This window comes from Cyprinus carpio, chromosome A20 (assembly GCF_018340385.1).
Source record: "Cyprinus carpio isolate SPL01 chromosome A20, ASM1834038v1, whole genome shotgun sequence".
In the NCBI taxonomy this organism is placed as follows: Eukaryota; Metazoa; Chordata; class Actinopteri; order Cypriniformes; family Cyprinidae; genus Cyprinus; species Cyprinus carpio.
In genome coordinates, this window is record NC_056591.1 from 15,054,492 (window position 1) to 15,069,961 (window position 15,470).

The 15,470-nt window shown below is 35.7% G+C and overlaps 1 protein-coding gene across 3 annotated transcripts; it reads left to right on the top strand.

Moving 5' to 3' along the window:
- Positions 1 to 485: 485 nt before the first annotated feature.
- mthfd1a (methylenetetrahydrofolate dehydrogenase (NADP+ dependent) 1a, methenyltetrahydrofolate cyclohydrolase, formyltetrahydrofolate synthetase) lies at positions 486 to 15,103 on the top strand. 3 transcript variants are annotated; one of them, XM_042777772.1, is made up of 28 exons: positions 486 to 829; positions 928 to 1,037; positions 1,915 to 1,996; positions 2,138 to 2,148; positions 2,856 to 2,915; positions 2,995 to 3,047; positions 3,189 to 3,326; positions 4,112 to 4,212; positions 5,360 to 5,496; positions 5,737 to 5,848; positions 5,943 to 6,070; positions 7,017 to 7,114; positions 7,240 to 7,413; positions 7,612 to 7,748; positions 8,305 to 8,375; positions 8,459 to 8,566; positions 8,641 to 8,715; positions 8,812 to 8,898; positions 8,998 to 9,132; positions 9,205 to 9,273; positions 9,442 to 9,553; positions 10,248 to 10,387; positions 10,513 to 10,554; positions 10,753 to 10,853; positions 11,147 to 11,324; positions 11,806 to 11,913; positions 12,811 to 12,963; positions 14,025 to 15,103. In XM_042777772.1, exons 1-28 carry the CDS (start codon positions 523 to 525, stop codon positions 14,094 to 14,096), a joined length of 3,099 nt encoding a protein of 1,032 aa, XP_042633706.1. In that variant the 5' UTR covers positions 486 to 522; the 3' UTR covers positions 14,097 to 15,103. The 3 variants fall into 3 exon arrangements, with proteins under 3 accessions (XP_042633706.1, XP_042633707.1, XP_042633708.1); XM_042777773.1 differs by having other exon boundaries at positions 491 to 829; positions 8,329 to 8,375; XM_042777774.1 differs by lacking the exon at positions 2,138 to 2,148 and having other exon boundaries at positions 643 to 784; positions 8,329 to 8,375.
- The last annotated feature ends 367 nt before the right edge of the window (positions 15,104 to 15,470 follow it).

Sequence of the window (15,470 nt, forward strand, 5' to 3'; positions counted from 1 at the left end):
GGAGAAACGTGTCATGATGTTCTTGGGCTTTTCTGTTGTCTACATTTTCTCCACTCGGAATACATGTGTGAGATATGTATTATCATATGCATATGTTTTAAGCCAATTTGTTTGTCTGAAAAATGCATTTTAAAGACATGCATTTAAAAGACTGCCCATGAAATCTAACACTGCATGCAAACTTTAAGTTTTAAGACATTGCCTATATCATTTTCAGCATCATGGCAGAAATACCTTAAAACAAACAAATGCTTATATGAGTTTGTTTGCAGGCAGCACATGAACAAAAATCAACTGTTTAGACTTCTTGTACTAGACTCTTCCCAGAGGTTGTTTGATTGACAGCTGTTTTGAAGGCTTTGGGCTGATTACAGAGGCGGGAGAAGGAGGTACTCTGTTTTGGAAGTCACATGCTGGAGTTCTTTCACAGGCAGAAAGAGAAGGAGGAGACAGAGCTCAGAGTTCCAAGAATGTTCCTGTTCCAGCTCAGAGCATCCCTGATTGGCTGCCTGGCTCTTCGCTATGGAACAGCCCACTTCCTCCACAGCCCAGCAGTTGTATTTTAACCTCTTTGGCCCTGTGCACGCTTTTTTACACAAACCATGTGATTGCTTGAGTTGGTCTAAGCTTTGCAGCCTTGACAGGGCTCCTTTATCAGCTTGCTTGCACACTCGTACTGGAATAGCCTGGAATGCTGCAGCTGGATCCAGTGATAACACTCTGGTTTGGGAGTTGCACACTGCACAGTTTCCTGTGACAGCAGAGGAGACGCTTGCAGAAAACAGTAAGGAAGGAGTGGCTGGGCAGGCTCTGTTTTCACGCAGTACAGGTGTTGATATATGCAGAATACTGAAGCAGCTCTATTTTCATGTGCTTTTTTCTCTCTATTATGTTTTCTTACTAACTTTGCCATTGTGTTGTGCTCAGTAGCTGGAGATGTTTGCCATCACTGCCTCTTTGCTCCGGCGAGGAGCTTTGAGATACCGGGACAGCCAGCGCACCATGGCAACCATTGTATCTGGAAACAAGACTGCAAAGTGAGTTTGAGGGCCCCTGCAGATGTAGGAATCGGGTGCATCGGGAGTTTTTTTTAGGCCAGGGACCCCCTTTTTTGGATTTAGAGATGTTACAAATTGTATAAAATTGAGTGTTGCATTTTTACATTCCAGTGTTGCGCCTGTCCTATAATAATATATGAAATTATATAATAATGTGTTATTAAGTAGATACTACATTTGAAAAGTTTGGAGTCAGTCAATTTTTTTTTTTTAAAGAAATAATCCATTCAGCAATGATGCATTAAATTGATCAAACATGACACTAAAGACTTTTACATTATTACAAAACCAAAAATATTTAGCAGCACAACTATTTTTAACATTGAAAGTAATAAGAAATGGTTCAAATCAGCATATTAAAAATATGTGACACTGATGACTAGATAATGGCTGATGAAAATTCAGCTTTGCCATCATACGAATAGAATACTTATATTAAGATAAAAAATAGTTATTTAAATTGTAATGATATTTTATAATATTTCTGTTTTTACTGTATTTGTAATCAGATGTAGCCTTAGTGAGCATAAGAAACTTAAAAAGCATTTAAAAAATCTTACAAACCCCAAACTTTAGTATAAAATATATAATAATCTGTTAAAATATTTATTTACATACTTTACATTGCTAATGTTGTTAATCATTAGCAATGCATATTATGTTTTAATTGTACTTAATACACCTTATGAGAAGGACATTGACACATTTAGGTGAAGTTCAGCTTTAAGATTGCAACTTAATGTAGTACTTTTGTTAAATGTATGTTTTCATATATTACTTGAGATCAAGCAATAATTGAAAATACCCCCCTATTTAAGACACTTAAGTTAGATGCCATTCTTCTCTTTATGTCCAGACTGGTGAAGGAGCAGCTGAAGAAGGAGGTAGCAGCGATGAATCAGTTCCCAGGATTCCGGCCTGGCTTGGTTGTGCTGCAGGTCAGTTTGGACCTCTCGCTCATTATTTTGGCCCGTATAATAAACCTTGTGGTGATAGCTAGCTATATCATTTTTATCTCTCTTGACAGTCTGACTCATCTTTCTTCTTTATTCTTTTTTTTTCCTTTCGCTCTACTCCAGATGGTCATTTGGTAATATGCCATTTTCTTTTCTCTCACGGTTGTGGGTGCTGTGGTAAAATATATAATCTCCCTATGGCTTCATGGTCATGTGTTGATAAATGCAAAAGGGTGCAACATGAAAGAAAGGTGTGTTAGTTTAAGGTCACCATGATAAGATAACATTGACATGGTGTGTGACTCATATCTTGTTTTTTTATAATATTCTCACTGCTTGAACTGTGTTGTTTTGTTGTTCTTTTAAATATTTTTGATCTATTTTGATCAAAACACTTTTGACCATTACATTGAAATAACCAGTTTAAATACTTTCAAAAAATGCATTTAAATTTCTGAATCAAAATGCAATATTATAATTATTATAACTATTTTTATAATGTTTATGTATTTATAACATTTCATAAATATATATATATTTTTAAATATATAAAGCATACTAACATTTACACCAAGATGTTAGATGTTTATATTCATTTATACATACATAGTAGAACATTAAACATAATTTTAAGGGAAAAAAATTCACTGAAATGTTACAATATTAGGCTTTTAGATAATACACCATTATTTTGTAATACTGGTTTAAATTATACATCTCAGTGAGTTGTCTGCTGATTCTGTTTTTATAGGACATAAAATGTAAAATGTCTAAAAGTATTAGACTAAAAAAAATTCATTTCTAATGTTTTACGTTTTGTCTTTGCACACTTTTGTTGTAGGTTGGGGACAGAGATGACTCAAACCTTTACATCAGCATGAAGCTCAAGGCAGCAGCTGAGGTTCAGTGAGCTGATTTAATAAGCAGAAATCATGTTTGTCATAAACCTCTCGCTGATACTGTCTCCCTCTCTTGCGTAGATTGGAATCAATGCGAACCACATTAGGCTTCCCGAGACAGCCACAGAGGACGAAGTAAGAGAAACAGGCCCTAAGCAATAACAACAGTGTGATTCACCTCGTCTCGTTTTTTGTCCTTTCTCCCTTCATATGTCCATGCAGCATTGCTTACAATTCAGGATTCGATTCTGAAGGCTGATCCCACTGATTTTCTTAGTCCTGCAAAGGATAGTTGCAGTGAATGAGAATCCTGCGGTCCATGGCCTCATCGTACAACTACCGCTTGACTCTATCAACCCAATGAACACAGAGAAAGTAACCAATGCTGTGGCCCCAGAGAAAGATGTTGACGGGTAGGTGGAATTCTGTTATTTGCTTGAAATGTATGTTTGTGGAACAAGATGGAGAAAACGAGCCTGACAGTGGATTTTTTTCTTACTAAACTTACTGAAATAGACAGGGTGCAGACTGCAGACTTTTTCTTCACAAAGTCAAGTTGCATTTTACACACTTTTTTTTCCTATTGTTTGATCCTTTAGGCCCCTACTAGCTCTAGTTTCCAGGTCTCATCACTCTATGTGGCTCTCTTATCTGTTTTTTTCCACTCAGAGTCAGAAGGCCAAAGGCCTTTTTTGTTGAAGTGTGTTAAAATTGGCCTTTTTTATTGATTTCAGATGAGTTATCTAAGTAAAAATAGTTTTAGGAGCAACTGAGACTAAAATCTGCACAAATAAGCAATAAAAACCTGCAGGCTCTTGCATAGATCATTTGTGCATGAGGGGCAGTTGTGGCCTAATGGTTAAAGAGTCGGACTTGTAACCTGAAGGTTGTGGGTCCGAGTCTCAGGGGGAGTGAATAACCAGTGCTCTCTTCCACCTTCAATACCATGACTGAAGTGAGACTCTTCAGCAAGGCACCGAACTATATATATATATATATATATATATATATATATATATTATTTTTTTTAATACTGGTGCAAAAAATACTCTTCAGGTGTTACACTTGTTCTATAAATATGATATAGATCTGATAATATGCCTATTTTTCAGAAAAACTCCCTAAATGCATGGTTGATTTTTAAAAGATCTCCACAAAACATTGTAACTGTATATTATTTAATGTGTCTTCCTCTCAGCCTGACCAGTATAAATGCAGGAAAGCTGTCTCGTGGAGACCTGGGCGATTGTTTCATTCCATGCACTCCTAATGGCTGTATGGAGCTCATCAGTCAGACCGGTGGGTAGAAATCTTGTGAAGTGCTACCCATGAACTCTAGCTCTCATCAGTCAGAATCATAGCATGATTGTCTTGGGGGCCTTTGTACTACAGCATGTGCAGTGTGCAGTGCCAGTGTAATTGGATAGGTGCGAAATCTATATACACACACAAAAACTCATGGAGCGGTGCAGGCTGATGACTGGGTGGTGAAATGAGACATCACCCTAAGGAAAGAAAAGAAGGATCTTTTTTAGTAGCAAACATATGTGCGTCAGAAAAGGGCACATCGCTCAAAGATAAAGAAAAGAGCTCTGATTTAAAACCAAGTGAGCTTCCTTGCAGTCTACTGCCTACATGGGCATCATCTCTAATAAGCTTAAAAATAAACAAAAATATTTGGTACAGTACTTCATTTTAATTATTTAACATTTAATATAATTAAATAATTTTAATATATTTAATATTTTTTTTGGTACTTTGCTTTTAAAGGAAATTCACTAATATTTCAAAGTTTGAAGTTGGTAACACATTTGAATATAAGTTTTCTATGCTCATTAAGGCTGCATTTATTTAATCAAAAATTACAATAAAGCACAGTAATATTGTGAAATATTATTACAATTTACAATAACGTCTTTTTGTTTTAAAAATATATTTAAATTTAATTTATTCCTTTGGTGGCAAACATATTTTTTTAGCAGCCATTACAGTCACATGATCCTTCAAAAATTATTCTTAAAACCATGATACTTTTTTTTTTTCAGGATAAACAACGTTACTGTCAATTTAATGCATCCTTGCTAAATAAAAGTATTAATTTCTAATGAATAAATAATTTAAAATAACTTTTGGTGCACCGACATATAGCGTCATTGTGCATTGGGCATCCCGAGTTCTAACGAGTTTAAAAAAATTTTGATCAGTATACTGCAATGGACAACCTAAATTTCTGTCACTGTGTCAACAGTCTTGTATTTTTAATGCTGAGCTTGTTGCAATGCATTCTGCCTTCTCCACAAAGGCTGCATGTGATACTGTTTTACAGTTTGGCTCAAACAAGGCAGCACAATTAAAATGATACCTTTAGAGCATGTTTTGTGTCAATAGTGCATGGTAAAATGCTCACTGGGTTTTGGAACAGAGCAAGTGTGATTCGTGTGTGCAGGTGTGAGTGTGATGGGGAAGAATGCTGTCGTGATCGGCCGCAGTAAGATCGTTGGAGCTCCAATGCACGATCTGCTCTTATGGAATCACGCCACAGTGACCACCTGTCACTCAAAGACCCTTGACCTTGCTGAACAGGTTGGTTTCATCTGCTTCTCTCAGGCTCTGTTTTAAATCCCTGTTCCCAGTTTTGAATATGAGCAATTCTTCAGCTAGATTTTACAACAAAGAATAGCTCATGACTCTTAAAAAAGTAAAAGATGAATTTAATGTTTGCTTTATCTATATTTAGTACAGACCTTGACCTGGCATGCAGTTTGGTTTAACAAATGGTGTAGGTGAATGTTGGAGTAACTTTCAGTTTCTTGTTTTCTTTAGGTGGGCAGAGCAGACATCTTGGTTGTGGGTGCTGGCAGAGCTGAGATGGTGAAAGGAGAGTGGGTGAAGGAGGGGGCGGTGGTCATAGACTGTGGTATCAATCATATACCAGGTCTCTCTGCTTGACTCTATCTACTTGTTTGAAACAGTCATGAATGATCAAATAGCTGCTGGTTTTAGCTCACATGTTTACCTTTGACTTACAGACAGCAGCAAAGCCAGTGGGAAACGGGTGGTGGGGGATGTGCACTACCCTTCAGCTATAGAGCGAGCTGGATACATCACCCCAGTGCCTGGTGGAGTCGGACCCATGACTGTAGCCATGCTGATGAAGGTATCATATCAGGAGCAAATGACTTTGTATGCTTTGTTTGTGCACATAGACCCAATAAGGTAAAAGAAAAGTGGACAAAATTTTGGCTGGCTGCTTTGCATTTACAGACTTGTGTATAATCACTGTAACATTGAGTCTTATTTATTTCATGCTCGCAAGCTGAAATCAGTGGAGAGTTTGAACTGCATTTCTTGAACAAGCTTTCAGTAAAGAACTGAAAGATGTTAATGTCACAAATAAAAAGTTTAGCACTGTAACGGTTAATGCTGTACTAGGAATGGGCTGATATTACATTTCTGGCCAATACCAATACACTGATAATTATTTTCATTTTATGGCAGATATTGAAAAGCTTTTCTGTTTTGTATATTTCAATGACAAAATAAGACTAATAACAATTATTTTAAATGCTACGGTTGAATTTATGCATCAAAACATCATTTATATATACTATATGTTATATACACCATATATTTATACACTACAATTCAAAGGTTTGAAGTCAGTGCAGTACATTTTGAAAGAATACTTTTATTCAGCAAAGACACATTAAATTGATCAAAACTAACATCAAAGACATTTATAATGTTAGAACATATTTCCATTTCAAATAAATGCTGTTCTTTTGAACTTCATATTTATCACAAAATCTAGAAAGAAAAAAAAAACGATCACACAGAGTAATGACTGCTGAACATTCTTGTTTGTAATCATGAGAGTAAATTACATTTTAAAATATATTTTTAAAAGCAAACAGTTCATGTAATTTTGAAATAATATTTCACAATATCACTGTTTTTACTGAATTTTGGCAGATAAATTAAGCCTTGGTGAGCATAAGAGACTTCTTTTAAACATAAAAAACACATACTTATAATGATAGTGTACAGTATGAAAAGGCTTGTTTTTAAAGATATTTATGCTTTCTCATTTGGATTTTGACCAGAATACAGTGGAAAGTGCAAAGCGGTTTCTGCAGAAATACACTCCAGGAAAATGGAACATAGAGTACACAAAGAAGAATCCCCTAGAGCCTCAGCCAAGGTACTGTTGTGGCTTGCATGCTTATATAAAGATTGTTTAATTTAAGCATATTCTGAAAAGTGCATCATGACACTTTTGTGACTCTTGCTGACCCATTCGTGCTGATGCCTATTTCATTTTCTCAGTGATGCTGAAATCTCCTGTTCATGCCAAAGCAAACCAATTGGTCAGCTTGCAAGAGAGGTGGGCTTGTTTTCTGAGGAAGTGGAGCCATATGGTAGGAGCAGGGCTAAGATACGACTGGATGCTCTGAAACGCATGGAGAAACAGCCTGATGGGAAATATGTGGTTGTCACTGGGTAGGATGCATCCTGAAGTATAATTATGTGCATTAGCAAAATCTTATAGTAACACAAGCACCAAATGGAAGCTTACAACACTTTATTAAGCCTGGTTCACACACTGCATTCACATCGAGCTCAAGCTCTGTCGTCGAGCAATTCGCCTAACAAGCATAATGGTTTTAAAGTCAATTCATTTTATGTTACTGTGACCAGAATTACTTCTACTCCATTGGGTGAAGGAAAGTGCACCACCACTCTTGGACTGGCTCAGGCTTTAGGGGCTCACCTGAATATCAACACTTTTGCCTGTGTGCAAGAGCCTTCCCCAGGATCCTTTTTCGGTGCTAGGGGTGAGTGACCCCCCCCCCATACTACTACTAAATCATAAGTATGAGATAAAAAAAAGTCAAAACAACAACATTAAATTCATAATTATGATTTACAAAGTTGAAAGTCATTAAAAGTCTAAAATTATGAGATGAAGAATCTCATAACTGTGACAAAAAGTTATAAAAATTGAGATGAAAAGTCAATAGTCATACAAAGACAAAATTATGGTATAAAATCAACTGTTGAAATTGTGATAAAAATAAATTATGAGATTAAAAAAATCGAATTAATGATATGCTAAATCATAATTATGCTATAAAGTCATTTGCTCATTTACAATCTCACTGATCTGTGTGAAAGCCAGTTTTGATTTTGTGAAATGTTTGTGGAATGTTTCAACCATATGTGAATTTATTTCCCATAAATGTGATTTTATTTCTTGCAGTGCCGCTTTGTGATTTTAAACTTATTCCACAAAACTAGCAATTACCCATTTTATTTTAGACTCTGAGACAAAAAACAGGCTTTTTAAAACAAAAGTGGAGCAAATTATTTGTTTTATTTTTTTCTCTTGAGGTCATGGTTTCATTTTGATCACAGGGATTGCTGTTGGAGGTGGATACTCTCAGATTATCCCGTTGGAGGAGGTATGTTTGAGACCTTGCAGCTGAGATTTGAAAGCATATTTCATCAAATGGAACATGAATATCTTCCAAAACATTGATCCCAGGTCAGCCTTCAGCCTTTAGGCCAGCATGAGCTCATCTCTGCTGCCAGCAGAGTGGTGATGGACACTATTAAAGCACATGCTTACTATGAGTCCAAGCTCTCTGAGAAGGTCAGATTGTGTTTGATATGTGTGTGTTTGTACAGTTTGCATTTGGTATGATCTCACAAGTTTATATCTTGCAGGCTTTATTTGACTTATTGGTTCCTCTCAAAAAGGGGCAAAGGTCCGTTTCTCCAGCCCAGCTTAATCGACTGAAGGTAAGTCATAGAAAACACAGTCTATAGTAAGATATTCATTTCAAAACCATTGCAGTAGTATGATAACATGGTCATGGTGTCCTTCATGACCTGTAGAAACTGGGCATTGAGAAATCTGACCCCTTGACCAGGACTGAGATAAGACGCTTTGTCCAACTGGACATTGACCCAGACACTGCAACAGTATGTATCAATAAAATAATTACATTTTGACTTAGTGCCTTTTTTGATAATGTAATTCGGGGTGATTTGTTCATTTCAATGGTTGTCTGTACTGTTCAGGATTCTGGCTCTTTGGAAAACGAGATCATGGCTATTCTGTCACTCAGCAGCAGTGAGGAGGAGATGCAGCAGAGGCTGGCCAAGATAGTAGTGGCTACAAACAAATCTGGAGACCCTGTCACCACAGAGGATTTAGTATGTGTGTTCACGTGTTTGGGTATGTCTGTATACATGTGTGATCTAATCTACACAATCTTCTCATCACAGGATGTCAGTGGTCCATTGGCCATGCTATTGAAAGATGCCCTGAAACCTGTCTTGATGCAAACTGTGGAGGTAAGATTTAATAGCGCAAAATGTTACATGACCACTGAAAACGTCAATGTCATTTTTTCAGTATAAATATTTTAGAATCACTGCACACAGAATCCTTATTTATTTATTTATTTATTTATTTAAACAATGTCAGATTCTGTCTCAGCACATCTCAGTATTTCTCTCTAGGGTACACCGGTGTTTCTTCACACCAGCCCATTAGCTGATATTGCCCAAGGCAGTCCTTCCATTCTGGCAGACAAACTGGCTTTAAAAATGGTTGGATCCGGAGGATTTGTAGGTGAAAATAAAATCCAGTTCATCTGCATATATTATATAAATTAATTCATTAACAAGTTTTCTAATAATATTTACTGCCTAAAAACTGTACATTGTTGTTAATAAAAATTCTGCACAAATACACTACCGTTCAAAAGTTTAGGGTCAGTGTACATATTTTTTTTTCCAGCAGTGGCATATTAAATTGACCAAAACTGACAGTATAAGACTTTTATAATGTTACAAAAAAAGTTGTATATACTGAAAAATCGGTTTCTGCCGATATTAAGCAGCACAACCATTTGCAACATTAATAATAAAAAAATAATAATAATTCTGGAGCACCAAATCAGCATATTGGAATAATTTATGTAGGATCATGTGACTGAAGACTGAAGTAATGGCTGCTGAAATTCAGTTTTGCCATCACAGGAAAAAAATGCTTTTAAAATTTTATTCAGATAGAAGTTTTATGTACAGATTTAAATTGTAATATTTCACAATATTGCTGGTTTAAATGTATTTTGGAGCCTTTGTGTGCAACCTTGGTGAGTATAAGAGACTTTGAAAAATCTTACCATTCCTAAACTTTTGAACAGTAGTGTACAATGATAATGAGTATAAATCACATGGTCTAGGTTTGTGTAATATAAACAACAAAAACTTCAACATAAAAACCTTGGCTTATCTAAAGCTCTTCTTTCCTGTCTCTGCAGTCACTGAGTCTGGTCACGGGGCTGACATTGGCTTGGAGAAGTTCTTCAACATTAAATGTCGCTACTCAGGCCTGCGGCCAGATGTGGTAGTGATAGTGGCCACTGTTCGTTCCTTGAAGATGCATGGCGGTGCCCCCCCTGTGAGAATTTATAGACATCTTTTCATTATGCATTAACTTGAGCCTACAGCACATCAGTTGTGCTTTTTCTGAGAGAGGCAATATCTCACATGGTCTTTTTTCTTTCTTTATATTCTTGTTTATAGGTCCAAGCAGGTTTGCCCCTTCCAAAAGAGTATTCACAGGAGGTTGTACACTATTTCAACTTGTGCAGTCATTTTATGACTATTTTATGACTCAATATTCATATTTGTCAGGTTTAAGCCATATTACTGAATGAAAATGATGGAAAATTTGAATGACATTATGAAAGTGAGTGATGGGTTTAGTGTATTTCACTGTAATGTAATTACACTGTAATTTTAGTGTATTTTTCTGTAATGCAGAACCTCAAGCAGCTGGAAAGAGGCTGTTGTCACCTGAAGAGACAGGTGGAAAATGCACAAGCATTTGGTTTGCCAGTGATCGTAGCTGTCAACAAATTCAGGTATAATATCAAACAGCAAACAAAAAGAAGTGTCTGTGATTTTTCTTGTCTAGCTATTTGTTACTATTTAAAACATTATTATCCTTATCCAGCCATCCATTTTCACAAGGATTATTTTCAATATGTATACCGTTTTATTCTTTAGCACTCATATATCTCTAATTATAATGTAATATTTATATCTTATCATTTGTACACTAACTGTATGCTCAACAAGCCAAACCGAACCACACACAGTACTGCCACTCTGAATGAATGTATGTGAATACGGGGTCTGACTGTATTTGGCATAGCGGTGATACTGAAGCTGAGCTGGAGCTGGTGTGTGGCCAGGCGAGGCAGGCTGGAGCCTTTGATGCAGTGCAGTGCACTAACTGGTCTGAGGGGGGCGCTGGAGCGCTGGCTCTGGCAGAAGCTGTTCAGAGAGCGGCAAAACTACCTGGACAGTTCAGCTTCCTCTACGACACACAGGTGAGAAGTGGCATGGGGGGGAAATTTGCACTGGTAACCTAAAAAGTGTTGGTTTAGATCCCACTGAAACTTATATTAAATGTACTGTACTTTGCTTTTTGTAAAAGCATCAGCTGGATTATGAGGTAGTAGAGGAAGTGCAAGTAAATTTGCTTGCGGGATCATTAAATTCCTTATACAGTGGATCCAAGTATACAGTGGAGCAATTTTACTTTCACTTCATTACCCAGTGCCTTTGTGCTCTTCTTTCCCACACGTATTCTGAGATCTATTAACACTTTATATATAGAGCTGTTTCATTACCAGCCAGTGACTTTTCAAATGCATGAAATCTTTTTAACTGACAAGGCCTAAATATAACTAGCATGAAAACTGTTCATAGCCAATTAAGGCTAGAAGGAAGTCTTTATGTATAAAGCCAAAATCCATTACTCATACTAATGCATTATTAAACACAGATAAATGACTCAAATGTTTTCAGATTCCAGCTGCTGATAAGTTAAGGACTGTGGCACAAAAGATGTATGGTGCAAAAGATATTGAGCTCTCTCCAAAATCAAAAGAAAAGCTTGCACTTTATACAAAACAGGTAAGCTTCCTTTTCACAACAAGGCTGTTTAATTTATATAATGCAGCAGGCTAAGAATTGGCTGTTTACATAAACCTCAGATATTTGCTTATTTACAGAATGTACTTTATTAAGGAGACATTCTCGATCAAATACAGTTTATATACTTATACTGAATGTTAATTGATGTGGATTGGACTTATAAGTGGAAGCAGCTGAGGAAGTTACTGAGAGGCTTTAAAGGAGACATTCTCGATCAAATACAATATATATATATATATATATATATATATATATATATATATATATATATATATATATAATATATGTATATATTGAATGTCATATTGTTGATGATTTGAGTGGTACAATTTGGAAGAAATGAGTTTGACTGTTTAACATTATATGTACAGTATGCCTCTCTGCCTCAGGTGAAGTGTAACATTCTCTCTTATTCCACTTCTTTTTTTAGGGATGTAACGATTCCCTCACAATGTGATACAATTCACAATATTGATTTCACAATATGATTTTCTTACGTTTTTTTTTTTTTTTTTTTTTGTAACAAAATGAAATTTAAGACAAATTATAAAGGAAAAAGTGTCCTTTTATTATTGCTTGGACAAAATGCTGCATAATTCTTTGTGAAATTCAAATATGTTAAATAACAAAACTAAATTGAATTTTTTAAATAAATAACAAATCAAAAAGATAACATAAAAGAAATATCTTCATATAAACAAACCTGTGCCCTTTCCATTTAAAATTAGAGACAACAACTGTATTTTATCCAAAACTGTATGCGATCCAAACAAAGATGCTACCTACATGCATGAGCAGTTTTTTAGCATATTTGTTTCGATTTTCAACCCGGGGTGCATCGTTTGTTTTATCATCTTTGTTTTTCCTCTCTTAAAGGGTTTTGGGAATCTGCCGGTTTGCATAGCTAAGACACACCTGTCCTTGAGTAATGACCCCATGCTGAAGGGAGTGCCCACCAACTTCATGCTGCCCATAACTGATATCAAGGCCAATGTTGGAGCAGGTTTCCTCTGCTGTCTGACTGAATCGGTGAGCTTTATACTCCTGTATTTATAATATTAGAGCTAGATATACTACAGTTCTAAATTTGGGGTCAGCACGGTTTTAACAAGGAATTATGCATTAAAGACATTAATACTAGTGCAATTTTAAATAAATGTTGTTCTTCTGAACTTTAAACAATCCTGAGAAAAAAATGATCACAACTTCCACAAAAATATGAAGCAGCACAACAGTTTTAGACATTGATAATAATAAGAAATGTTTCTTGAGCAGCAACATCAGCAGATTAGAATGATTGCTAAAGGATCATGTGACACTGAAGACTGGAGTAATCATCACTGGAATACACTACATTTTAAAATGGATTAAAATAGCAAACAGCCAATTTAAATTGTAATTATATTTCACAAAATTACTGCTTTTACTGTATTTTTGATCATGTAAATGCAGATTTGGTGAGCATAACATTAAAACATCTTACTGACTCCAATGAAATTACACCATCTCCCCATACCCGAGGAAGGAAAAAACATGATAGTAAAGTGATTGTTGATTTCATTAAGAGTTTGTGATTATTAGCTGATGAGATTACATGAACGCTGAGGTGTATGACCTCTAGTCAGATGATGTCATTGACTCATTTCTGTCCCCTTCAGTCAGTCGCTCATCGGGTGAGTCTACAGTGCAAAAAAGAAAGAGAGAATATTTGGTCACACATGTTGTGGATATTTTTATCCAGACACGTTGCTAGGCTGCATGCCTTTGCTGAACATGAGCTGTTCAACAAAATCCACTGGTGGTCCAAGTGACCTTATTCAACATTTATGTTCATTACAGATTACAAATGTAATCAGTTTGTTAAAGGGTAGCAGTTATTTCCATATGGAGTTATGGTTAACTTGGCTCAGCTTTTGTTTAGCTTGTCAGACTGTCAGACTGTTTATTTTTATTAATGTATTAATTTTCTTTTTCTGTTCATTGCTTGAGTTAGCTTTTGTTTGTTTTGTAATTGGCTGTATTATTAAAACAGCAAAATAACTCCTTCATGATAACACCAGATTGACTAATTTCTTCAAACTCTCCAACAGACAAATACAGAAATGGATGATCCCATGTGGCCCTGTTTCCATGGCAACAACCTTTACAGTGACAGCAAGTAGCTCAATTGTTACTTGCTACGATGGGCAGGTTGAAAGTGGCTTAATTAATGGTCAATTAAACTTTTAATAATTGGAAAGGAACAATTTTCTTTTTAACATGACTAAATGGTTTTTAAAACCAATACAAAGTTTTAGCACCATATGATAAAATGTAGAATATTTTCATGTTTTACTACAAATACTATACAGCTGCTTTTTTATTTGCTATAAAATGTCCTATGTACAGTAAAAACTAATTATCAATGTCTTTTTAACTGTGCGTTAAGTGTAAATTTTGACGAATGATGGATTTTAGGAATTCACTCCAGATCTCACACTTACTATGCTGTGCTTCTTGATCCATAAGATATTTTTAGCCATGACTGAGCTTTAAAACCAATTGTCTGTCAGTATTTTTCTTATCAGCTTGTTTATGCTGAAGTTTGCCAGTATTATTGAAAGCCACATTTGATTTTACAGATAATGACACATTGATTCTATGAGCTTGCGTAATGTCTATATGTTTATTCTATACGCTATCTTATCTGACTCAAATAAATCTTGGCTTAGCCTTTAATGAAGTTTCCAGTTGCTATAGATACTAAGCTGCCATCCTGATTGTTGTCTATAAATAGATCATTGTATATTTGCCCAGCTTTATTTTTAGCCTCTTCTTCAATACATGTTACCCAACAGCCATTGCTGCCATCCAGTATTCAGTGATCACTGTCAATGTGTCTCTTACAGTTATCTGATGCTGTGTGACTAGGAAACCATTTTGTTTCTATGGGGCGGGAAAAAAAAATGTGTATACCATTAAAAATGCTGCATAAATTGCTGTGATCATAATGAATAGAAGCTAATCAAAAATGAAACCCAATGTTTTGGGATCCTATTTTAACAAATGATTGCCATCTTTTTTTTATGTTTTAATTTGGTTTAAAATGTTATTACATTCATATAGACATGTTAAACATCATTGTATCCAGATACTTAAAGAAAATCCTCAAATAAAAGGTGTTATCATATTTAGTTATCATATGTGCTTTGTAAAATGAATGGGTCTGTCACCATGAAAACAGAGCCATATTTGCCAAGTGGGATACTGAGTGTGCATCTGGCCTGTTTGATTCAGGGGTTAGTTCGGGACATTGCCACCAGGTTTATCAGTATGAGGCAGCCTATACAAATGAACCTGAGTAAACTCTGCCAGGCCTAAATACACTTTTGTGGTAGCTTTGTTGAGTACTTTGTAAGTTTTTCGCTTTTCTGGTGAGGCTTTCAATGGCATATTTTCCTCACACCTCTGCCTTTGAGCTTGAAATAAGATTTCATACATGAGACTTGTGTTATATATATCCTGGGTGAAAGAGACAATCCCTCTTCTGAATGAAG

What these genes read in the sequence shown, in the direction of transcription:
- mthfd1a (XM_042777772.1), top strand. Translation starts at nt 523, where the DNA reads ATGGAACAGCCCACTTCCTCCACAGCCCAGCAGTTGTATTTTAACCTC. An exon ending in TCTGTTTTCACGCAGTACAG is followed by an intron (nt 830 to 927) that starts GTGTTGATATAT and finishes TGTTGTGCTCAG; the next exon opens with TAGCTGGAGATGTTTGCCAT. An exon ending in TGGTATCAATCATATACCAG is followed by an intron (nt 5,849 to 5,942) that starts GTCTCTCTGCTT and finishes TTTGACTTACAG; the next exon opens with ACAGCAGCAAAGCCAGTGGG.